This window comes from Sinocyclocheilus grahami, unplaced genomic scaffold (assembly GCF_001515645.1).
Source record: "Sinocyclocheilus grahami isolate Dianchi unplaced genomic scaffold, SAMN03320097.WGS_v1.1 scaffold817.1, whole genome shotgun sequence".
In the NCBI taxonomy this organism is placed as follows: Eukaryota; Metazoa; Chordata; class Actinopteri; order Cypriniformes; family Cyprinidae; genus Sinocyclocheilus; species Sinocyclocheilus grahami.
In genome coordinates this window covers 711,668-738,998 of record NW_015505996.1, presented here as the reverse complement: position 1 = coordinate 738,998, position 27,331 = coordinate 711,668, and the positions used below count along the sequence as shown (strand labels likewise).

Sequence of the window (27,331 nt, the reverse complement as noted above, 5' to 3'; positions counted from 1 at the left end):
CACACACACACACACACACACACTCTCTCACACAAACACTCTCACACTCACTCTCTCACTCACACACTCACACACTCTCTCACACACTTTCACACTCACACACTTACACACTCACTCACACACTCTCTCACACAAAACAAGAACACGCTACCACACGCACAGTGTAAAACACGTGAACAAACAGGCCACACACAGAAACAAACCACACACAAATACACAGAACTACAAACAAGCAAATTCACATGCACTTTTGGTTTGATTTTAAAACAGATTATTTGCAAGTAATGCTAATGGTCCATCCACTAATTGTGGTCACATCTGGAAGTACAGTCAGTCATAAGAGGTCATTTGGTTCACAGTTGAAACACACACACACACATACACACACAAACTGGTTTCCATTTTTTGTGGGGACTCTCCATAGGCGTGATGGTTTTTATACTGTACAAACCATATTTTCTATCGCCCTATACCAACTCTACACCTAAACCTACCCCACACAGGAAACTTTCTGCTATTTCAGATTTTCAATACACTCTATTCTATGTGATTTATCAGCTTGTTTCCTCATGGGGACCAAAAAAATGTCCCCACGAGGTCAAAATTTACTGGTATTACTATACTTGTGGGGACATTTGGTCATTAGACATTTGGTCTACAAAAATCTACTATTTTTCTTAGCAGACACTTTAATCTGCAAGTAAGAACATTTGCTGAAAATGTACTCACACTCAGGCCATCCAATATGTAGATGTGAAGTTTCTTCAACTTAACAGATTTGGAGAAATTTTGCATTACATCACTTGTTCATCAGTGGATATTCTGCAGTGAATGGGTGCCATCAGAATGAGAGTCCAAACAGGAGCATGGTGGAGTCCCCACGTTCACTTGCAAATGGTGCTTGAAGTAATGCTAAATTTGCCCGCATCTGTTCCGATGAAGAAACAAACTCTTCTACATCCTGGATGGCCCGAGGGTAGGTAAAATTTCAACAGTTTTTGGGTGAGCTATTCCTTTTAAACCAATTATCTTGAGTGTTCAGAACAACCAAAAAAAAAGAACAAATTCAAAACAAACCAGAAGATTCTTCTGAGCTGTGTACAACAGAACATCATTATGTATGCAAGCCACAACCTCTAAAATATTTTCAAATGACTGTTTCAAGGAAGACAGGAACACAGCAAGCCATCGGCGCAGTCCACTGGTCATGTTGGATGATATCTCATTGCCTAATAAACAGCATGTATCACAGGTAGCCGGATTTATAGTGTTGCCCTAGCTGAGCGAATCACGCTGTATATCACGCCACACTGAAATTCTCTCCAGTTATGGCCGCGGACAGGGAGTCTAAACTGCCTTGTCATCAAAATTATGGAAAGTGAGACTAACAACACCTGTGACAGCAGAGTATAGACCCTCTATCACTCCTGCAACACAGATTTACTGCTGACATGTGAAGCCCAGGGACAAATCCGCTACAGACCCCTATATGCGCATGCAAACACACACAGGCCGGGTTTAGGAAGGAATATTTCCGACACATATGTTCACGATCCACCACACATACACACACACACACACACACACACACACACACACACACAACACACACACACTCTGCTTGGAGGGGAACCAACATCTATCTGAGTTATGATTTCATTTTCACTGCAACAAAGTTTTACGGCATTGAGCTGAAGGTGGTGAAGAGACGCACACACAGACACACACACACACTCACCGAGTGTCGAGTAGTAGAAGGGGAAGAGGGTGAGGTCGCTGGAGAACTCAGGAAGAGCGTAGAGTCCTCCAGGCAAAGAATTCCACATCAACCTGCTCCGGGACATGTGTGTCCGTATCCTGTCATGGATAATCTGTGAAAACAACAAATATCAATATTATTTACAGTCACAATTAGCATTATAGGTGCTGCGATGAACTAATCATGAAAAATACTGATTGTGAGTGCTTTCAATGTGTTAAAATTGTGCTCATTGTTTGTGCTTAAATGAATTCATGATATACAGTAACTGCATGAGTTGTATAAACTTAGAATTGTGCATTTCTGCCATATGAACATTACTTTGACACAGTCACCTCTGATAAACAGATCACTCTTAATGGTAATGTAGAAACATTCATTTTCTGAAAGCTGCTTTGAAATGGTGCCGTGAAAAGCTCTATTCAAATAAATGTGAATTGAATTGAATGTTTTAGCTGTGGTTAAACCTTGGAACCAATGACAGCCAGTTTCTGTGAGCGTATAAATGCTGTGTGCAATCACAGGCATTTTAATTCCAATAAACACATAAAAACAATCTAATGAGTGATGTCTAAACAGTCTGATCAGTGCTTTGAAATCAGTGCTTTTGAAAAAAGTTTGGAAAGTCTATAGATTTATATTCTATATTGCATTTTTATGTCAAATAAAATATGAACTCCTTCATATTGATATTTTAAGAAAAACTAAAATATTATTCTTCGTATTTATTTTTTCCTTTCTAAAATGGTTACCAATTAATTTAATACAGACTGTTTTTTATCTGTATTAAATAAATTGGTCAGTAGCCTCTGGTTACCCAGAGACATTCAATAATTTTAATAATTTAACAACACATCCACAGGTTTATGGATCTCTGATGTTGGCTAATGGTCACATGACATGCAGGCAAACAAATAAAATATTTTTGACACCTTTTAGTAGGTGTTTTATTTTGTTTGTTCATATTTTTATACCATTTATTCAAACGTTTATGCTTTATTTAATGTCCATTTAGAAATACACTATTGTTCATTGTTAATTTAACATTTGATAAATGTAGTTAAATGGTGAAAAAAATATATTGGTACTTGTAAAAAAATAACATTAACCAAGTATTGTTTATCATTAGTTCATGATAGCTAATAGATTTACAATGCAAACAAATGTGACTATTGTAAAGTATAAAAAAGTATTGTAAAGTGGAAAATGATAGACAGACAGAGAGACAGATAGATAGATAGACAGAGAGACAGATAGATAGATAGATAGATAGATAGATAGATAGATAGATAGATAGATAGATAATGGAAGGCCACTTCGGCCACTGAATAATTCCGACATTTTGTCACAATTTTTTTTCGTGAGTTTACTCTGAATTGCATGATATGCAAGATATAAGATATAATTGCAAGATATAAAGTCACAATTCTGAAAAAGAAAGTCAGAATTGTGAGACACAAGCCAGAATTGTGAGTTTGTATCTCAACAATTCTGAATTTAACACACAACTGCGAGATTATATAAAGCAATTCTGAGAAAAAAAAGTCAGAATTGTGAGATGTAAACTCGCTATTGTGAGATAATTAGTCGTAATAAAAAAAAAATATATATATATTTTTTAAAGAGGTCATATGATGTTGCTAAAAAGAACATTATTTTGTGTATTTGGTGTAATGAAATGTGTTTATGCGGTTTAAGGTTAAAAAAACACATTATTTTCCACATACTGTACATTATTGTTTCTCCTCTATGCCCCGCCTTTCTGAAACACATCGATTTTTACAAAGTTCATCGGTCTGAAAAGCAAGGTGTGCTCTGATTGGCCAGCTGTCTAGTGCGTTGTTATTGGCCGAATACCTCAAACGTGTGACGGAAATGTTACACCCCTTACCATATTGTGATGCCTTGTCCTGCCGGAGCGATGAGACAGAAACATTAAAACCCATTACAAACGAGGCATTTGTTGCATCCAGTGGGGACATAATTATGGATTATAATGACTTATTTTGTATTTTTTATAAAATGCGCTGCACACATCTGAATATTTGGGTTGGACGGTTCTGGAACAGTGTTGTAAAAACAACTTAACCACTGATTTCTAGTCGTGTCCTCTTTTGGAAGACCAAACAAAGTAGTTTCGCTTTCACAACGAATCACACAGCGCCTTCACGACATGGCGGCGGCAACAATTTTTTTTATAAAATGCGCTGCACACATCTGAATATTTGGGTTGGACGGTTCTGGAACAGTGTTGTAAATACAACTTAACCACTGATTTCTAGTCGTGTCCTCTTTTGGAAGACCAAACAAAGTAGTTTCACTTTCACAACGAAACACACAGCGTCTTCATGGCGGCGGCGGCAACAACAATACTACAGTGAGAATAAAAGTTATTCTTTCTTTGCATGAACATTTGGGCGGCGTTATGCAAATCTTGCAAATCAATATCGTGACGTAGACATGTGGGGGCGTGTTAGGTCGTTTTAGGTAGGCGTGACTAATCGCATCATATGACCCCTTTAATTCTGTGGTGAAACTGGGTTTCATAAGATAGATAGATAGATAGATAGATAGATAGATAGATAGAAACGCAAAAAATGCAAAAAACTGCATTATTATACTTTAATTTTGCTTATGACTATGCCTAAAAAAATAAATAAAAAAAAAATCAACTTGGCAGACCATCTCTATCAGTCTTTGAAGGCAATGCATAGACAATATTCTCAGCAGTATGCACACAGGTCTAATAACTCAAATTAAACACATTAATCTTGTTTTATTACAACACTAATTAATCACAATCTGCCTCACCCCCATCACAACGGGGTGTGAGAGATCATAAACCAAAAATAACCTGTAAAACACACGCACGCACGCACACACACACACACACACACACACACACACACACACACACACACACACACACACACACATTTACTTAGCTATCTAAATAGGGACATTACATAGACTTCTATTGTTTTTATATAAAGATAGTTATACACGTTTTTAACCTAAACCCACCCCACCACTAATCCTATCCCCTCTGTATTTTTACAAAAAAAAAAAAAACTTTTGTTTACTTTATTTTTAGACCAGTTTTACAAATGAGGACTTCCCAAATGGAGGTTTTTGGCAATTTTGTCAGGTTTTGCTAAATTTTGGGTACAAATTTGTCCCCAAAACATGGTTAAGTAGACACACACACACACACACACACACACACACACACACAGACACACACAAATCATTTTATGTCCAGAGTCCTCCTCTGCTGGGCTTGATTGGTTCTGTCTCTCCCCAGTCTAGAAATGCACAGGCCAATTAGGATCAACTACAGTCTAATTAGAGAACCCTCATGTCAGTGTGTTTGTGTATCTCTGTGCCTTTACATGTTTTAATGTGCTGTACGTGAAGTGTAGTGATTTTGTCAGATCCACGCAGCAAGCGAAGCATCTCGTTGGTCTTGTTCTGTGGAGCGTTTAATTACATAGCATTTATTCCTGTATGCACACACACAAACACCACACATGCACGAGTGCTGAAAGACTAATTATGTAGTTTGTCAACATGGAATGGCATGGACATCACACTGTAACTACCAGTCTACGCAGAAAAGTGTAAATGTTTTTTTTCAATGTTGCATTTTAATAGGCCTAAACCTGGAAACAAGTTATTATTTTAGCACTTCTACTTCCACCACCCTGAAGTCAATGAATTTTTTAAATGGTTAAATGCCTAAAATAAGGCCAGTGGTTAACACAAGCTAAATATATTTTCACAGGTTTTTTTTCCACACTTGTGTGTGCTTTTAAAGCCTTTACTTGGCATGAAACAGAGAGGCACGAAACTACAGAGGTTGATTAAACCATCACGTTGAACAGTAAAACTACTCACTAGTCCGCTTTTACAAACTGAATAAGTTGTTATTGATGTTGATAGTGTCATTAGTTTAGAGTAGGGTGACCATACGTGCCATTTTCCCAGGACGCATCCTGGCCAGGATTTCTATATTGCCTAAAATATCTAGGTTTTGGCTTTGTTTGCGTGTGCAGACCGATCGGTGTATGACATCAAAATACCGAACCATCTCTTTCTTACCTTTTTATAATCTGAAGAACCTTCTTTTCCCACAAAGAACCTTTTGTGAAACAGAAAGGTTCTTCAGATTTTAAAGGTTCTTTATGGAACCATTTAGACAAAAAGGTTCTTCTATGGCATCGTGAAGCACCTTTATTTTTAAGAGTGTACTGTACATTTGTTTTTTAACTTCTGCCAATCATTTTTAGGCTTCGTTCTGAGCAAAATGTATAAGAATCAAAAACTTTTGTTGGTCACAGAGCGTTAATCCAAATCCAGTGGAATATAATATAAAAACTAACTAGGTTGGTATAATACATTATTATTTTCATGTTTGAATCGCAAGGTATCATTGGTGATGTGATCTCAACATGGCATCCTTCTCCCATTCTCTATGTTGAATAAAAGGCTTTTCTAATCCATTGATATGGATTAGTTAATTTTTAATCACTTTAAACATTTGTCTGAAGTGCAAATAATTTCTTTAGAAATAAATAATTTTAATGAGGAAAAATGTAATTAATTTATTTAAAAGTGAGTGAGTGAGCAAACTGAGAAATGCTCTTTTCATTGTCTTTGTATCTTTCTGTCATTTGTCTTTGATATGAAGAACTACGGTTCAGTCAGAAGGAGGGCAAATCTAGACACTGGGCTTGAAATTTCACACACCGTCATTCTGTTGAAAACGTTCAGAGCGGAACAGAAGCAGGGATTAGGATAGCTCTGGAAAGAGACCAGCCTCAGGGGCTGCAAAAACACAGCATGGAAAAGTGTCTCTTCAGTGACAGGAAACATGTTGTTTACTCATAGTCCCACAATGTGTGACACAGGGTTTTCAATGAGGTTGAATTAAGCTACTTTATTGCAATGGTTCCTGCAACTGGTGGGTTGCAACAAAAATGAGTCACAAATCTATTCTTGTCATGGTCAGCAGGGAAAAACAACTCAAAATGCAAATAATAAAATCAGTGTTATTTTATTATCATATTTTAGTATTTGAGGTACTGTTTTAGTTTTTATTTATATTTTGAACAATTTTCTATTTTTTTTTTACATTTTCATTTTAAATTTAAGTCAAAGTAATTTGGTTGTGTTCCTTGTGTTTAAATAAATGTTGCTTTGGCAACTAGCTGAAATAAAATAAGTTATTATTATTATTATACATTTTTTTATTTCAGTTTTTCGGATTTTACTTCAAGTAACTTTTTTTGTGGTTTTATTTTTAGTGAACTATAATAACCCTGCATAAAATGCGATATAAAAATATATAACTATATATATAAAAAACTAAACAAACAAGTTCAGAAATTAAGTAATGTGTAATAAAATGGAATGACACAGAGAAAAAGTATTGAACACATGAAGAAAGGGAGGTGCAAAAAGGCATGGAAAGCCAAGACACCAGCTGAAATCTATCAGTAATTAGAAAGCAATCATGCCGCTTGTCAGTGGAAATTAATATTAACTGGATCAGTCCCAACACCTACAGTACCAGGATGATGAAGATGAAACAAGGGAGGACATTTCAGCAAGACAATGATCCCAAACACAGCCAAGGAAACTCTCAATTGGTTTCAGAGAAAGAAAATAAAGCTGCTAGAATGGCCCAGCCAATCACCTGACTTGAATCTAAAGATCAGAGTTCATAGAAGAGGCTCACAGAACCTTCAACATTTGAAGACTGTGTGGAAGAATGGGCCAAAATCACTCCTGAGCCATACAGGAGGAGTCTTCAAGCTGTCATTACCAACAAAGGCTTTTATACGAAGTATCAAGTACATTTCAGTAGTTACTTTTTCTCTGTGTCATTCCATTTTATTACACATAACTTAATTTCTGAAATTATTTGTTTTGTTTTATTTGTATGTATGGATTACTTGGGTTGTTACCAACATCTGGTGAAAATTTAATGTCAACAGCACCTTTAGAAATATATTTCTGTCATGACAACTCTCGGAGGGATTGGCATGGTAATGTACATGACAATGTTAATGTATTTGGTCTTGGTGGAATAGATCTGCTACGCTGCTGCTGCAGAGCAAGTATTGAGACTTGCTACTGCCAATACATCCACAACATGCTGCTGTGAGCATGTAAGAAATATTGCTGCTGCAAATATAACATACGTGAAATAACCCCCATATACCATACACGAATCACCTTGTAGCAGATCTATACAGGTGGAACTGGGGAAGGTGGAGGGTTTCTGAAGCAAGCTGCAACTGCTACGGCAAGCACTAATCATATATTTGAATGCTGAGCAGCGAGCTCATTGGCTACCGATACAAGAGAGAACCAATCAGCTGTGCTATGTGATAATGACGTCATTAGGTCAGATTGAGTTAGACCTATCAGACTGCACCATCTAGAGTTTCATGCCAGAACTCTGTATTTACTGAAAAAAATGGTGACATGTTCAATACTTATTTTACCTGCTGTGTATATATATATATATATATATATAACATTTTAAAAGGGGTTAAAATGTAAATTAATAAATCAATTACAAATGAGCATTTTTAAGCATTACATTTAGCTTAATTTTAATCATTGTTTATGTTAAATTATGATTAAGTTAAATAAATTATTTTAAATACGTATTGCAAATAGATATACAAAAGCAACATGCCAACGCTTTTTAAAAGCAATTTAAAAGATGCATTTAAAAAGGATTTATTATTTATTGTTGCATTATAAACTTGAATAAATTAAACCGTTTTACATACAGTAAGTTTATTTATAATATAATCTGGAAAGTGATATTTATTTAAATTTTTTTTAAATTCATATGTTTATAATTATCATGAAGAATCATTTCTTAATTTAATTTAATTACATTTTCTTCATTTGATTAAAGTGGCACTCCTGGGCCTCAATAGTCAGGAGCATGAAACAAACCAAAATTTCAATTCAATCTGATGTAATGTTAATATTTTTTTCATCGTAATTTTAAGGCATTTTTGTAAATTACAATTTAAAGACAGCTTTGATACTGTTTTGTGTAAAATATGGGACTTGGGGGAAGTCGTGGCCTAATGGTTAGAGAGTCGGACTCATAACCCAAAGGTTGTGGGTTCGAGTCTCGTACCGGCAGGGATTGTAGGTGGGGGGAGTGAATGTACAGCGCTCTCTCCCACCTTCAATACCATGACTGAGGTGCCCTTGAGCAAGGCACCAAACCCCCAACTGCTCCCTGGGCGCCGCAGCAAAAAAATGGCTGCCCACTGCTCCGGGTGTGTGTTCACGGTTTGTGTGTGTTCACTGCTGTGTGTGTGCACTTTGGATGGGTAAATGCACTTTGGATGGGTAAATGGGTCACCATACTTGGCCACATGTCACGTCACTCACTTTTAAAACACTGTACTGATCACTGTGGTGATATTGGTGAAGTTGGTGAAGCTCCTCTGTCTGCTTTCTGAACACATTTATAGGCAGTCATATTTCTGGCAGTGACGTCTGGCAGTTGTCCTGTTATTAAAAGACTTGTCCAACACCTTCCTGAGATGAAGAGCACAAAGTTTCTATTCCATCTAGCTGACCAAGGCTGGACTGTACCCCGGCAGAAACTTCTCAAAGAGACGTGTGAGGGAATGTTTGTGTAAATCCGTCTGCATTTTTATATGTTGGAGAGGTCTGGAAAAGACCAAGTGCGTTTGATCATGGCAGGTATCATCTTCTTATGTGTGACAGCAACTCATGATGAAAGCTTTTGCAGAAAACAGAAGATGTCAGAGAGGGAGAGAGATGGAGAGAACAAGAAATGAGTGAGTGTGAGAGAGAGATAGAGACAAAACAAAGCATATGTCAAGAAAAAGACATATGATCAGCATTAACTATTACAACTAAATTACCTATATGGACTATATATGATGAAGGATGATACTGAGATCCGGCAGGATTTTATGGAAGAGGTATGGAGCCAATTAAATTAGAAAATACAGTAGAAAGTGATAGAACATGAAAAAGTAATATTTAAAAATGTCAGTGTGCAATGTCATTTTTAAGACTTTTTTTAACATTTATATGATAAACAGTTTTGATACTACATGTCTGTTAGGTCACCATATGGCTTAACTTTAGAACTTTAAGTGGAACTATAACCATAAAATTTAAAAAATCAAAGAGAATAGCTCAAAACAAATACAACTATGAGAAACAATATCGTTGGAACGATTGTCAGAGTGATTCTTTTCCAGCCAATCAAAATCCTTCCTACGTTAAAGTGTGAAAGTGTGCACTGCAATTATGCTCACATAACGAAAGTGCACACATAAAAATAACATTATTGCCTTCTGGTGTGAACACAAATATAGTTATTATCCTTTGTTTTGTGTGTGAACAGGCCTTAAGAAAGAGTCAAAAGGGTTATTTCACACAAAAGCTAAAATTCTTTCATCAGAATATCTTGTTTTGTGAAAATCATAATTTTTTATTATTTTGGATTGACATGAGAGTGAGTACATGATGATGATGGTGTTTTCATTTAATGTAATTTTGGGTGAACTATCCCTTTAAGTGCCAAAAAAAAAAAAAAACTACAAATGACACCAAGCAGCTGGCAGTCCCTCATTCACACATTTCCCCCAGTATGACTCATTTGGACGCAGAGCATCTCTCTCTGCTTTAAGTGCGGACTAACCTCTAATGTGGTTAAGACTATTTTTGTGACGGAGGAGAAGTAGGCGTCCCACAGGAACTGAGTCTGCTGCCGCAGTGCCAGGATTCTGTCTGAACCCACAGACCTGGTGATAGATGGAACCTGAGAGATAGAGAGAGAGATTCAGTGGTTATTAGCAGTTTGTTCAACAGTCCAACCTTTGAGCTTTCTCTAATTCAACCCAACTCAGTATTGAGTTCTCCACTATTTTCTTAATATGTTTAGTCTTTTATCAAGGTTATACAAGCAATGCAGGAGTTGGACTCTCCCAATAGTTTTTATCTGTCCTGTGTTTCAATAACATCTTCAATTACACCGTGACAGATTAATAAAACAATCTCATCTGAAATATGACAGACAAACTGTTAATGTAGTGCATACTACCATATTTTCATTTGTGTGCTTTAACGTTGCCTACAGGTCCTACACAATGGAGTTTAAGCCTCACAGTCATGACATTTTCTCAGTTCTCTCCAGAATAAAAGTGCTTATTCAGCTTCGAAACTGTGGTGGCATTTGAACACTAATATGTAAAAGAGATGGAACACAAAACAACCATTAATAATCTTCACATATTAAAAGAAATGCAACATAAATTTTCATGTCATACACAAAAGGTTAGAAACCATGACAAATTATTTTTTTAAAACAGTATAAGTAATAAAATAACATCTTTTTTTTCCCTTTTGTTCTATCAATCTAATAGACATCTATCTATCTATTTAGAAGGTTTATAAATCAAACATAAATAGCAGATAGAAAAAAGATACACTGTCAACCTCAAATTAAGCTTTAGCGTTAGTTCTGGCAGGCCACGTGAGTCAAGCTTGCATCAGCTGATCACATGAATATTCTAATATTGTAATGATTTACTTTGGCACTTAGTACAATGATAATTAGACAAAGGTCAATTATTTAGTTTTGAAAAGTTCTCTTAATAATATGGAGCTTAATACCTTTTCTTATACAACATATATGGAACTTTATGAAAATAATTGTAAAAGGATGTAGCTTTGTATTTTGGTGTTCTGAAAATTTTTGTCCTACACTATGAAATTAATGGGTTAATAAAACATTGCAGTCATACTGTAGGTGAAATGTGGGTATTTGAATATTTGTGAGAAAGAGAGAGTCTAAAATGTCATTCAACACTGCATTCGATGCCACCAGCAAAATTTTAAAAGTCAGATATTTTTTATAATAATAATAATAATGTTTAATTTACATAGTGCTAGAACTGAGCCCTGTGGCACACCCCTTCTGGTGTGGGAATGCTGTGTGCGTCTGGCTGCCGCTCCGCGCTGGGTTGTGTGTTTGTTTGTGATCGTCTGTGTTCGCTACTTTACTTCACTTTTAAAAATTAGAAGAGACTTAATTAATTGTGTCATGCTAAAATATGAAAATATCAATTGTCTCTGCAAATGAAGGCTAATTTCTCCTTCTGAATTTTGGGGAAATAGTGAATTGGCTTGAATAATTAAGAGCTTGGGGAAAAGTGTGATATCAATTTTGAAACCACTCTTAGAACCTCCTGGGATTCATTGCTGCTTCTTTTTTCCCCCTCATGAGAATTTCAGCAGCATTTAATTAAAGCTCCCAGGGCTGCGAGTGGTCATTTTAGAAAATGTGGGAAAAAAAGCAGGATTTTCAGTCTGCTGTTAAGAGGAATGATGGAGGGTTTAAAACAGATTATACAGTAGTGGGGTCTCAGTACAATTACATTATTATAAAGAAGACTATGTGTTTGTTAGTGTTTTGGGGGGATTGTGCACTGATAGTCTGATGCGAGTGTGTGTGTGTGTACCTGCAGCAATATTCTCTCATCTCCAATGATGGCAGCTTTACTCCAGTCAATGACCTCTGAGAAGGGCAGCTCCCATCCGTTACTCAGCAGCACAGGAATACAGGCTGCCTGCAAAACACACACACACACACACACACACATCCATATCAAATCCTCAGCCCTCTACACAACTGCCACCAACAACTGTACAACACTTTCACAGTCTTCATTTCAATCGATAAACTGTTGTCAAAACGCACATTGACACCTTGAAACAATGTAATTTCTTCCATGGACATTTTCATTTGCCAATAGTTTGTAGATTCCGCAAGATTGTAAAGTTGTATCCATTCATAAAATTGAATCGACCTGAGCTAACTTGAACTAACAATCAACAGTTCTAACTGTACTAACATTAAAAATATAGTCCACTTGAAAATGAAAAATCTGTCAAGATTTGCTTACACTCATGTCGTTCCAAACCTGCACAAATTTCTGTTTTCAGTGGAACACAAAAGAAGGTAAGTTTGTTTACATTGACTTCCATTATATGGAGAAAAAATACAATGGACGTCAATGGGAACCGAAACTGTGGTTACCAACATTCTTCAAAAAAATCTTCTTGTGTGTTCCACAGAAAACAGAAAATCATACAGGCTTGAAACTACAGGTGTAGTATCACAGAATTTACATTTTTGGGTAGACTTCATTTAATAAAGAGAGAGAAATACTGTAACAAACATTTCTTTATTTACTCATTCATTTATTTAATCTTTACTGTGTTAGTTATGGTTTCTTGCACCACAACAGTCACACATTTTTATGGAAATTTTTAACCCTCTAACATTGTGATTTCCAAACCAGTCAGGCCTGTCAAAGTGGGTAGATTTTTCCATAATAAGCTGCAAAGTGGACAAAACTTTATGTTGATGCCAATATGACATTGTTACAGAATCTCAAAGCAACATGTGCTGAAATTTGGAACTAACTGACTATGACTATGACTGACTAAGGTCAGACTGACATGATTAGGAATCTTGTTAAAAAAAATAAAACCAAGCAAAACATTTTTTAATGTGAAGAACCAGACACTGCACAATGTTTGGTTACTTTCCTTCATTGTTTATATGCCTGGTATAATAATATCTTCCTCTGGGTGTTTAAGAATTTAAGTGCATTTCCTATTTCCACGTTATTCTGATTGTAATGTTTTTATAGCAAACTGAAGTCTATTAAAAAAGATAAAGGACAAGTCAAGGAAAATGTTCCTCCAGATGTACTTTTGTACTTTTTTTCCTCAAAAGAAAAAAAAAAATTCAGTCACACATGAAGGACAAGGACATCCATGTTTACTAATCTTTTTGGTGGAACAAAATATCAAATAGTGCTCAACATTGAAAAGCCTGATCCAAATGAACACACACATACAAAAAATACTTTCAAAAATGTTAATATGCAGCAGAGGCGATTACTTTTTTCTGATGTTAAAACAGTAGCATCAGCTATGCCATAACGGAAACTCTAGAGCAATAATATACCTTTGTTCTTACTCAGAAACAGCAATGTCATGTGCATTATGTTGAAACACATGCTTGTTTTTGATTGCTATAGTGTTTTAATATGTCACACATTTATAGTACACTACTGTAATGGTCAGTTTAATAACACTGTTGGCTAAACTACCTTTGATTAATGCAATTAACGGGATAGTTCACCCAAAAATTTAAATTCTGTCATTATTTATACTCAGCCTAATGTCGTTCCAAACCCGTAAGACATTTGTTCATCTTCGAACACAAATTAAGATATTTTTGATGAAATCCAAGATCTTTCTGATCCTCCATAGACAGAAATGTAACTGAAATGTTCCCAGACCCAGAAAGGTAAGGACATTGGTAAAACAGTCCATGTGAAATCAGTGGCTCAACCTCAATTTTACGAAGCTAAGAGAATACTTTTTGTGTGCAAAGAAAACAAATATAATGACTTTATTCAACAATTCTTCTCCTCTAAATCACATCTTCCGCAATTATCGAGAGTACCTCTGCACATAAACAATGCATGCGTGTGGTGCTGCTGACGTAGAACATGTATGCGCTGTGCCTTGTTTATGTGCAGAGGAAGCATGTGCATGCGTCGTGATACTCTCAATAATGGTAGAATACGTGGTTTGGAGGAGAAGAAATGTTGAATGAAGTCAAAAAGTATTCTCGTAGCTTCAAAAAAATGGCAGTTGAAGCACTAATGTCACATGGATTATTTTCCCATTGTCCTTACTATGTTTCTGGGTCTGGGAACATTTCAGTTGCGTTGCTGTCTGTGCAGAATCAGAAATAGGGTCGCAAAAAGGTGGACAATTTCCAGTACATTTCGGATACATTCCAGAAATTTTGGAAACTTTACAGGATTTTTTTGGCATATTCCAGGGATTTTTGGAAAGTTTCTGGAAATTTACCAGAAATGTTCCACCCCTTTGCAACCCTAATCCGAAAGCTCTCGGATTTCATCAAAAATATCTTGATTTGTGTTTCAAAGATGAATGATGGCCTTACGGGTTTGGAACGATATGAGGGTGAGTAATTAATGACAGATTTTCTATTTTGGGGTGAACTAATCCTTAAAGTATTTTGTGATGTCACCCACTTTTGCTTTGCAGAATGTTTATTTGGATAGAAGGTTATTAGTAATAATAATAACAACATGATGAGTAAACCTAACAGTAAACTGTACTGTCACCTGATAATTATATATATAAAAGTTGCTATTCAGAAATATTTGACTTCTGAATGCCACTGACCAATCAAGATCAAGTATTCCAGAGAGAAGTGTAATAAAAATTTTAACTTTTTGTTTCTGAAAAAAGAGAAAAGTTTTGTAAACTGAATTAAAACTTTAACATGTGCAATGTGATATGAATGAAATATGATATTATTCGGCTGAATGGAACTGAGTTTGATCTGTGCAGAAAGGGACATTTTACCTAATATCTGAATTTGGCGAAATCTAACAAAACAAAACAAAACATAATTCCAAATCGCAAAGAGCTTGATTGACAGGCGATCTGAAAAGCGCTATATAAATGTAAGGAATTATAAAAAAGATCGACTGAATTGAAACTTTTTCAATATATCTATATATAAATGTGTGCGGAGGGTTAAGCTGTGCTGTTGTTGGCTGCCACAGTTGACATAAAATTCTTTCTGATGTTTATTTATGTTCATTTCGTGCTTTACGTAGATATGAAAAGACGATCGGTTCACATGTTTGAACTGAGGCAATACAGTGATCTGTCACGACACATTGAAGAGCAACAAAACAGTATTTATTGTTTTAATTTCTTTAAAAATGACACAATTTGAAAGCTGAGAGTCCTGAGACCTTGTTTCATACCAGAAGTAACCTGCTCTGTATTGACTGTCTGCACGTTGTCAGTTTCCTCTTTGCTCTGCGATGTATTTTTCACTGGGGCATTGTTTGTTGGGGATAGCAACAGTAACTAAGGAGGGCGGGTCTTTGCTAATGGTCAATTATGATGTTTAGATGTGGGTAAATAGGAATTGTTAACACTACAATAATAACCAACATGATAGATGATTTAAATTATATAAAAAAAAAACGTTTAAATATATTTCGATCAAAAATATGAATTATGAAAACATTGTCAGTAAGCACCATATATGTTGTACGCTTGAGAATTGAACTTTGAACTTAAATGTAACTATTGTACGAATTAATAATTTCATGTAATTTAACTGTTTTGATCAACCTCTGTAGGGTCAACACGTTCTCACTCCCAACTCGTCACATATTGACCTAAATAGTCCTATAGTCCTCCATTGTTTTCAGTTGTTAGTCTTAAAGGGATAGTTCACCCAAAAATGAAAATTTGATGTTTATCTGCTTACCCCTAGGGCATCCAAGACGTAGGTGACTTTGTTTCTTCAGTAGAACACAAACGTAGATTTTTAACTCAAACCGCTGCAGTCTGTCAGTCATATAATGGAAGTGAATGGGAATCACGGCTTTGAGAGTCAAAAAACACATACACAAACAAAACCAAATTAAACCCTGCGGCTCGTGACGATACATTGATGTGTAAAGACACGAACCGATCGGTCTGTGCAAGAAACTGAACAGTATTTATATTGTTTTTATTGACTGTCTGCACGTTGTCAGTTTCCTCTTTGCTCTGCGATGTATTTTTCACTGGGGCATTGTTTGTTGGGGATAGCAACAGTAACTAAGGAGGGCGGGTCTTTGCTAATGGTCAATTATGATGTTTAGATGTGGGTAAATAGGAATTGTTAACACTACAATAATAACCAACATGATAGATGATTTAAATTATAAAAAAAAAAAAACGTTTAAATATATTTCGATCAAAAATATGAATTATGAAAACATTGTCAGTAAGCACCATATATGTTGTACGCTTGAGAATTGAACTTTGAACTTAAATGTAACTATTGTACGAATTAATAATTTCATGTAATTTAACTGTTTTGATCAACCTCTGTAGGGTCAACACGTTCTCACTCCCAACTCGTCACATATTGACCTAAATAGTCCTATAGTCCTCCATTGTTTTCAGTTGTTAGTCTTAAAGGGATAGTTCACCCAAAAATGAAAATTTGATGTTTATCTGCTTACCCCTAGGGCATCCAAGACGTAGGTGACTTTGTTTCTTCAGTAGAACACAAACGTAGATTTTTAACTCAAACCGCTGCAGTCTGTCAGTCATATAATGGAAGTGAATGGGAATCACGGCTTTGAGAGTCAAAAAACACATACACAAACAAAACCAAATTAAACCCTGCGGCTCGTGACGATACATTGATGTGTAAAGACACGAACCGATCGGTCTGTGCAAGAAACTGAACAGTATTTATATTGTTTTTTACCTCTGATGCACTGCAATGTCTGAACTGTCTTGAGTGCGTGTCCTCGACAGCCGTGATGCGTGATGCGTCTTCTTCTTCTTGCTTTATGGCGGATTGCAGACTTATAAGTGCATTACCGCTAGTGCTGAGCGATATACAGGTTCATACTGAATACCGGTGTTTATTTTTGTTATGATATAAATTTTTTAAAATATCGCAATACCGGTGTATGTCGCTTAAACAACATTCGGAACGCGGCACTGTTTGAAAGGGGTCCCTTTTCACTGTTGCACTGTGGTGAGGTAACAGCTCTATGTGTTACTAAGCGTGAAAGTTCCGAAACTAAAGCTGTAGAACTAATAGAACGTGATGACACAGAAGAACTCATCCACAATATCCACATTGACCTCCACAAATATCCACCGCCCCCTGCCATCAGCTCCCACGTCTCACACACACACGAGCATGACTTTAGCACTAGATTTAGCAACTTTCAGACCATTTTAGCGGCTTTTTTCCATAGAATATTCATACTGACAAACCTAGCGACTTTTTTGGATAAACCTTAGCTATGGTTCAGTTGGAAGATTTCGCCAGTGCTGTCCCGCAAACGCGAGGTCTGACTTTCCCGGAGAAGTGTCACCTCTCTCGTCGTCTGTTCTGTGCAGTGAGCGGCAGAGAAGCAGCGCATTTAGTTGGCTGCATCGCAGCCGACTCGTCAATAAATGAGTACAAAACAGCGTTTCCTAGCACCTGTCATTTACTGATTGTTTGGAATTATAAATATGAGCATAGTTCGTCTGTTAATATTACATGCACTTTTTTTTTTCTCGTTTGTTACTCAGACGCAGGCAGTGCGCTGCATGAGACAAAAAAGTAATTATAGCCAAAACAACCGCATAGCCGCTCTTTAGTGTAGATGCATGTTGATTTTATCAGACTGATAAAAAGCTGTGATTCCCATTCACTCCCATTATATGACTGACAGACTGCAAAGGTTTGAGTTAAAAATCTTTGTTTGTGTTCTACTGAAGAAACAAAGTCACCTACATCTAGGATGCCCTGGGGGTAAGCAGATAAACATCAAATGTTCATTTTTGGGTGAACTATCCCTTTAATTTAATGGTTTGCATGCATTTGTAAAAAATTTAAATAATTTTATATAAATGTATACTTTGGAGCACCTAACCCCACCCCTACCCTAAACCTACCCACTTCTGAACAATATAAAACATGTAACAGGCAAATATAAGTGCAGTCACAGGTATTTATTGCAAAAACTGACCATAAACAAGCAGTATAAATGTTATGTTGCATTCCAAGTCTTCTGAAGTCATGCGATTTCTTTATGCGAAGAAGAGAGTTAAAATAAGGTTTTAATCGCTGAAAATGATACCGATCCATTAATGCACTCATATCTCATTCAAAAAGATACTCCCGTAGCATGTCACAAGATGCACAACATTTCACAACCAAGGCTGACGTAAGGCTTCTTCTGGCGGCAGTTTTTGAATTTGACTGCAGCACACAGGATGAGCTTTACGGCAGACGGAGACGGCGATCGTGTCTATTCCTCTCACAAAACAATCGTTTTGCCTCGGAAGACTTGGAATATTAATATTTTATTGAATAAATTATGACGGTAGTTGTATCTGCCTGTAATAACTTGTGTTTTGTTGACAAATGGTAGGTTTAGGGGCAGGGGTTGGGTTACGTGCTCATAAATGTGTAAATAGTGTAATATAAATTAAACTGTTGTGACAGTTTACATTGAAAAATCACAACCCAACATACAGTGGTGTGAAAACGTGTTGGCCCCCTTCCTGATTTCTTTTTTTTTGCATGTTTGTCACAATTTAATGTTTCAGATCATCAAACAAATTTAAATATTAGTCAAAGATAACAAAAATAAACACAACATGCAGTTTTTAAATGAAGGTTTTTATTATTAAGGGAAAACAAAATCCAAAACTACATGGCCCTGTGTGAAGAAGTGTTTGCCCCCCTGTTAAAACTGTGGTTTATCACACCTGAGTTCAGTTTCTCTAGCCACACCCAGGCCTGATTACTGCCACACCTGTTCGCAATCAAGAAATCTCTTAAATAGGACCTGCCTGACAAAGTGAAGTAGACCAAAAGATCCTCAAAAGCTAGACATCATGCCGAGATCCAAAGAAATTCAGAAACAAATGAGAAAGAAAGTAATTGAGATCTATCAGTCTGGAAAAGGTTATAAAGCCATTTCTAAAGCTGTGGGACTCCAGCGAACCACAGTGAGAGCCATTATTCACAAATGGCAAAAACATGGAACAGTGGAGAACCTTCCCAGGAGTGGCCGGCCGACCAAAATTACCCCAAGAGCACAGCGACGACTCATCCAAGAGGTCACAAAAGACCCCACAACAACATCCAAAGAACTGCAGGCCTCACTTGCCTCAGTTAAGGTCAGTGTTCATGACTCCACCATAAGAAAGAGACTGGGCAAAAATGGTCCAAGACGAAAACCGCTACTGAGCAAAAAGAACATAAAGGCTCGTCTCAGTTTTGCCAGAAAACATCTTGATGATCCCCAAGACTTTTGGGAAAATACTCTGTGGACTGACGAGACAAAAGTTGAACTTTTTGGAAGGTGTGTGTCCCATTACGTCTGGCGTAAAAGTAACACTGCATTTCAGAAAAAGAACATCATACCAACAGTAAAATATGGTGGTGGTAGTGTGATGGTCTGGGGCTGTTTTGCTGCTTCAGGACCTGGAAGACTTGCTGTGATAAATGGAACCATGAATTCTGCTTTTTACCAAAAAATCCCGAAGGAGAATGTCCGACCATCATTTCTTGACCTCAAGCTGAAGCGAACTTGGGTTCTGCAGCAGGACAATGATCCCAAACACACCAGCAAGTCCACCTCTGAATGGCTGAAGAAAAACAAAATGAAGACTTTGGAGTGGCCTAGTCAAAGTCCTGACCTGAATCCTATTGAGATGCTGTGGCATGACCTTAAAAAGGCGGTTCATGCTCGAAAACCCTCCAATGTGGCTGAATTACAACAATTCTGCATAGATGAGGGGACCAATATTCCTCCACAGCGCTGTAACAGACTCATTGCAAGTTAACGCAAACACTTGATTGCAGTTGTTACTGCTAAGGGTGGCCCAACCAGTTATTAGGTTTAGGGGGCAAACACTTTTTCACACAGGGCCATGTAGTTTTGGATTTTGTTTTAAAATTTAAAACAAAATTAATAATAAAAACCTTCATTTAAAAACTGCATGTTGTGTTATCTTTGACTAATATTTAAATTTGTTTGATGATCTGAAACATTAAAGTGTGACAAACATACAATAAAATCAGGAAGGGGGCCAACACTTTTTCACACCCCTGTATATGCAATAATGGCAATATTACCCAATATATAATTCAATAATGACGATAATTGATGCCAAGGGTTTACAGGGAGGCAGGTCGTATTTTGGTAGAGACTGTTTATAAATTCCAGACCGCATCTCACTGTCCAGCATTCAGAGGTGACAGTCATATGGAAGACTTAAGGAGGTTTGCGCCAGATATCAGGAGTGAGGCAGAGACCACAGCTTTGGTAATCCCACCTGACCTTTCTCTCACACACACACACATACACACACACACAGAGTCCTGACTTCCTCCATGTTTAAATGGAGATGGTTGAGAAGGAATGCCCCACATGCACCAGCATCTAAAAGCCTTTTGATGTCTCTTTTCAAAGTGCTCCCATCAGAGAGCACAACACAGGGAGCCTCACACAAGTGCTGGAGAGATGTGAAAAATACTAAGGAAAGTCAAACACCCTGTCTTTACCTCCCATACCTGACTGACAAATATCGGTTTTGACAGGCTAAAGATGAGACAGAGAAGCGTCTGTCCGCATATGGACACATTTTTATTAATCCACTTACTGATTATATGCAACTCTTTACTTATTAGAGGATGGAAAATTTCTCACAAAGTGACCTTCATAATTATCAGATGCTTTTCAGAAATGAAGTAACACATTATTCAAGTGCTATAAATATGTAGCTGCAGTCACTATCAAAAACATCTTAATTGAGTTAAGAAAACATAATACATATGAATCGACACAAAAAAGTACCACAGAGCTTTACTACTGTCACATTCTCTTTATATTTGAGGACTTTTCTTTCTTCACATGCTTCATGTTTAGTTCCTGTATTTAGTTCCTGGCTGCATCCGAAACTCTCTAATCTCTAGAGCAAGTACTTATTTTATAAGTATTTACATTCATTCAGAAACACTTCTTTTGTCACTTACTGTTTTTCACCAACTGCGTAATACACGGTTTCGGATGCAGCCACTGTTTCTTGTTTTTTCATGATTTCTAGTATGTTTTCATTGTTTGCCATAGTTATGTTCCACACCTGTCTCTAGTTTGGTTCGGTCTGTGTATTTAAACCCTGCTCAATTGCTGTTTATTGGTGGTTATACTGTCTTTGCTGTTGAGTTTGCCATGTTAGGTTGGACTCCTTGTTGTCACCTTTGTTATTTTAAAGGCACAATATGTAATTTTTTTTGCCACTAGAGGGCACGTATTCAAAACAAACAAAGAAACAAAGGCGTAGTTTGATGACGCCGTGACTGAGTGTGGAATCATGGGAGTTGTCGTCTTCATCCCCACAGCTGAAGCAATCCGATGGGACTCGGGCAGAAATCATGTTCATGGATGAGCTAATGTATTAAAGATTTACTGACGTCATAGAATGAAGCAGAGTGAGGCAGAAAGCTGTCGAAGCGAAACGAGGCAGCTGAACGAGTGCGACACATGGCTCGAAAGCAGCTGAGCTTTTATTATGCCACAGCTTCCGGAAAGCAGCGCTGTTTTATCATACTAGATACATTTGAACGTTATGTTATAATGCTACTCTGTGCGGTCGTCACCTGTCTAATAAAATGGAAAGCATATTAAAGAGTCTTTGGTGTTTCCATGTTTTCTACAAAACAAAACAAAGTCAATATTAATCGTGTGTTCTGAGTTTATTACACCACAGAAAAATGTATTAACCATGATAAAAAAAACACCAAGTGAATAAAATAAGCTATCAAAATCTTGAAAAAATAAGCAGTATTCTCTGCTCTCAGACGCTGGGGCATGTACGCTGGCGGCGCTGAAACCACGCCCACTCGCAGAAAAGCTGCCATCTCTCCAGGGGTGTGGACTCGAGTCACATGACTCGAGACTTGACTCAGACCCGAGTCCCAAATTTGATGACTTGCGACTTGACTCGACATAATTAAAGAAGACTTGAGACTCGACTTCGGGGATATGGGAAAACTGCCTAATGCTTGGAAAGAAGCAGTGATTATTCCTATTAGGAAGCCAGGGAAAGATCCTTCAAAACCGGTAAACTATAGGCCAATAGCTCTAACATCGAATTTAGTCAAAATAATGGAAAGGATGATTACTGAAAGACTGACATTTTATCTGGAAACAAAGGAACTTTTATCACCTTACCAGAGTGGATTCAGGAGAGGGAGAGGAACAATGGACCCAGTTGTATGTTTGGAAACAGAAATCAAGAAGGCACAGGTTAACAAAGAATCAGTTATGGCAGTTTTCTTTGATGTTGAGAAAGCATACGATATGGTTTGAAAGGAGGAACTATTGATTAAGTTAAATAAAATAGGAATTTCAGGAAGAGTATTTAATTTGATCAAAGATTTTTTATTTGACAGATCTATTTGAGTTAGAATTGGTACAGCTTTGTCCAGGAAGTATCTGGTAGATAACGGTACCCCTCAGGGTAGTGTCATTAGTCCATTGCTTTTTTCCATCATGATAAATTATGTTTTTTCCCAAGTTCCACCTGATATTAGCCGATCTTTATTTGCAGATGATGGAGCATTATGGAAAAATTGGAAGGAATGTTGAACACATTAAAATAAAGATACAATAAGCAATTAATGTGGTTGAAAAATGGTCATACTCATGGGGATTTACGTTTTCAGTAGAAAAAACTAAATCACTAATACTTAAAAGGAAAAAAAAGGAAATCACTGGAATGGAGGTAAGAATATACGGACAATTAATTGAGCGAGTTAAAGTCTTTAAGTTTTTGGGAGTGTGGTTTGATTCCAAATTGATTTGGACTGAACATATTAATAATATACTCATCAAATGTGAAAAGGTGTTAAATGTTATGAGGTGTTTATCTGGATCTGATTGGGGAGCGAGCAGAGGTGCAATGAAAAGTGTATATATAGCACTGATTAGATCAGTATTGGATTATGGGAGTTTTGTATATGGATCGGCAGCTAAAACATCAATACAAAAGTTAGAAGTAATAGAAGCTCAAGCATTGAGATTGTGTTGTGGTGCGGTCAAGTCGACTCCTGTTGATGCTCTGCATGTGGAGATGGGGGAAAAGCCAATGTGTTTCCGACTTGAACAGCTAATGATGAATTATTGGGCAAATTTAAAAGGACATACGGAGGCTGGAAACCCAACCACCAAGGTACTTCTCCCATGTTGGGAGAGTGAGAGAGCTAAGAGTAAATGTTTTGCATGGATCTCCGTGGATATAGCAAGACAAATGGGATTAGATCAGGAACCATACATTCCTACAGTCCCATTAACAGTAACTCCTCCATAGTTATTTCTCTCAGTATTCGTTGATTTATATCTACTGGAAAATAGTCATCTATTTAAAGATACAGGAAATCTGCCAGTGTTGGTAGAGGATAGGATTCAAACATTGTATCAGAATTATGTAGCAATATATACAGACGGATCCAAAGATCCTACAGGAAGAACAGCATATGCATTTACCATTCCATCTTTACAAGTATCTATCAATAGGAGAATATCAGATCACCTGGCAGTTTATACAGTTGAGTTAATAGCAATTGCAACAGCTCTGCACTGGGTAGAACAAGTTAAACTAAACAAAGTTATTCTGTGCTCAGATTCAAGTTCAGTGTTATTATCGTTATAGTCATTTTCATCCCGGGGTAGGCAAGACATAGTTAGTGAAATATACTGACATTTTATTTAGCAAAGCAGAAATAAAGACAATAATTCAAAGTAAAATCATTAGTAAATGGCAAGATAAATGGAACAAGGGAAGTACAGGCAGACATCTTTATACCATCCAGAAAGAAGTGGGAAGGATGAGGATGACAGGGCGAAGTACCAAGGAGGAAAATATAATATCAAGGTTAAGACTGGGTCACACAAGACTAAATAAGACATTGCATCTCATTGGGAAACATCCCACAGGTCTGTGTGAGTATTGTCAGGAGGAGGAATCAGTAGAACATGTTCTATGTCACTGCCAAAAATATATTATAGAAAGAGAAATATTCAGAAGGACACCATAGGAGATATAGATGCAAAGCAAATACTCAAATAGTATTTATACTAAAAATACTAAAAATAGGAAATTATAATTCTTTAATTGTATTCTTGAGGGAAACTGGGTTAATAAATAGAATATAAAGTATAATTGTTATTTTATTATTAATAATGTTTTTTTTTTGTGTGTGTTTTTATAAAAATTATTTTTTATATAGCCTATATAAAGTTCTGTTAGTCCCTCTGGTCCACACTCCAGTATAGTAGGTGGCGGTAATGCACCTTAACGTTGGATGCCACCCGCCATAAAACAAGAAGAAGAAGAAGAAGAAGATTGTTGACTCGACTTCGACTTTGACAGCAATGACTCGAGACTTGACTTGGACTTGAGCCCTGTGACTCGGAAAGACTTTATGATCAGATCAAAGTCATTATAGCATCCCTGCAGCGTGCTTGCGCTTGACTGGCAATAAGCCAGAGACTGAGTTCAGGGAGCGCTGTATTTATAGGCTTGTATACATTAATGGAGTGATAACATAACTTATGACAAAAGAGCTGAGATAAGAATTTTTTTTTTTTACATGATTCGTCTAGCGATCTCTGCTCGTGAAAAGCACTGCCCTGTCCGTTTGATCGCCGCCCAGCAGACACACGATCACTTGAGCTCGCCTCATCACAGGGCCGCGATTAGTGAATTGGGGGCCCCAGGCAAAATATATGAATGGGGCCCTATACATTTGCACACATTTTCCTAGATCAACCTTGAGGTTCCATTTTGTTGTTTTCATCTTAAGCCTGTGTGCAAAGGCTGTCTAATTCTAAACTTTAAAATACATTTATTTTTAATTGTTTTAACTACAAAGCACTGCCCTGTCCGTTTGATCGCCGCCCAGCAGACACATGGAGTGGGCATGAGAACGAGAGGCGCGGCCGCGATCACTGGTGCTTGCCTCATCATCACTGTGACCGCTGCTGTTAAATATTCCTCACTTCTTTCAAGTAGATATAACTGCAGACATTTTGGAGATCTCCAAAATGGGGCGTGAACTCCAAAAGTGGGCAGAACCTCCAAAATGGGGTGGGGTCTCCTCGCGCAAAAACTTTCATCATTGGCTCTGGCTTCAGCCAATTGTCATTGACTTGCATTTCAAAATAAAACTTTATAAGTTAAACATCGTTTCTAGTTGATCTAAAATAAAATATGTTATATAAATAAATATTCTCTGTGAGAGCAGAGCCTAAAGCTCGTGGCCAGTGGTGTTTGGACTGGAGTTTGAACCTCTGCTTAATGATATAAACGGGAATCACCCACGAGCTCTCCCGCGAGCCGTCCCAGCGCAGCGCAGGGGAAAGATTTTACTCTATTGCTTTGTTTTAAGCAACGGGGGCGTCCCGGGGCTCGAAATTTGCAGGATAGGAGGGGGTATTGATGCTGGGTGCAACTAAAAAGGTGCCATTGTCCGGTGAGGTCCGGTTGGGGAGTTACGGAACGATTCATATCGCATAATCTTATTAACTGTTTATCTCCTGAACTGCATCTTTCTTTACCACGCTGTTCAGCGCCAATCCCACCATGCAGTCCATTTCACTGGTTAAGGTTAGGGTCAGGTGTGGGGTAGGTTTACGGGTTAGCATTTTTGTAGTATAGTGTAGGAAATCAACACTTTAATTGACACAACCAGTAAAATCTTTGTGGGGTGGAGTTTGCACTGAAGTGGATTGGGGGAAAAAAATGTGCATGCGTGTCATGTGCCTGTCTGTCAATGGGAGGAAGTCACGCCCTATTTTGGAGCTCCCACCCCGTTTTGGAGTTCCCGCCCCCATTTGGAGATCTCCAGGCTGCAGTTATACCCTTTTCACTGATTTTGTTTGCTCGACACCGAGGTGCACCAAGAGTGATGGATACGCATCCCGGGCATCCCGCTCGATGTGCTTTAATTTTTACTTTTTTTATTTGTAATAAACACCTCTCTGAGACCTGTTTTTGTCAGATCTCCACTGTTTTTGTTCGATCAGTTACATATTTTATTTGCATGTGCATTTCATTGTATTTAAACCTCCGTTAAGTGTAAAGTTAATCCATAATCGAGATTTAAATCTGAGTTTAAAGTTATGGTGCAACAGGATTAAAGTTAATCTTAAATATAACTTAAATCCAGGATCAAAATGATGGGTTAAAATGTAAACCTGCTTATTTTTAAAGGTTTGAAGTTTGGTGCAAAAGAATTATTAGATAAACCTTGATTTAATCAAGATTGAAAATTTATCATTGCAAAGCATTTAGCTATAATTTGAAGAAGAAAAAATGCACATTAGGCCTAATATCTGAAGTGGACAAGCGGCAATAGGCCTAATGATTATTTAAAATATCATATGAAGAAGTGTTTCTTTCACAAAATGAGTATTGTATATATAACTATAAAATATAGGCTACTCAATTTTTCTCCCTCTTCACCAGACACTCATGTCGCTTCCATTTCTTTTGGGATAAATGAATGAATTCACGTGTTGTAAATCAGTCTATAGGCCTATAGCGCACATAGCCCCTAAATTTAGTGATCAACTATGCATATTATAAATTAACATACGTACAACTATTTTTTTCTATTAAATGATTTTGTCTTTGTTGCTCTTAGTTATAAAGTATGGTAGCACAGCATTTTTGAATGATTGTCTTCATGAGTTTGCCTGCAATTGCATGTTTCCTCTCACTTGTAAAGTATGCTAGCAGTTATTTCTTCTAGTTCTTTCAAAGCAGTTCTTTCTGCGTTTCCGCTCACATATTTTTAAATCCGTTTTATTGAGGTTCCAAATAATGGCTCATTGGCTT

General features: G+C 37.1%; 1 protein-coding gene across 1 annotated transcript in view; it reads right to left on the bottom strand.

Annotated features, from left to right (window-relative positions):
• LOC107562300 (exostosin-1-like) overlaps window positions 1-27,331 on the bottom strand; it is a 279,927-nt gene that overhangs the window by 6,047 nt on the left and 246,549 nt on the right. Inside the window, exons 3-5 of the mRNA XM_016246931.1 lie at window positions 12,301-12,408; window positions 10,479-10,598; window positions 1,739-1,871 (exon numbers count right to left, since the gene is read on the bottom strand). Coding sequence (XP_016102417.1) covers window positions 1,739-1,871; window positions 10,479-10,598; window positions 12,301-12,408 — 361 coding nt within the window. The remainder of the gene's footprint in view (window positions 1-1,738; window positions 1,872-10,478; window positions 10,599-12,300; window positions 12,409-27,331) is intronic.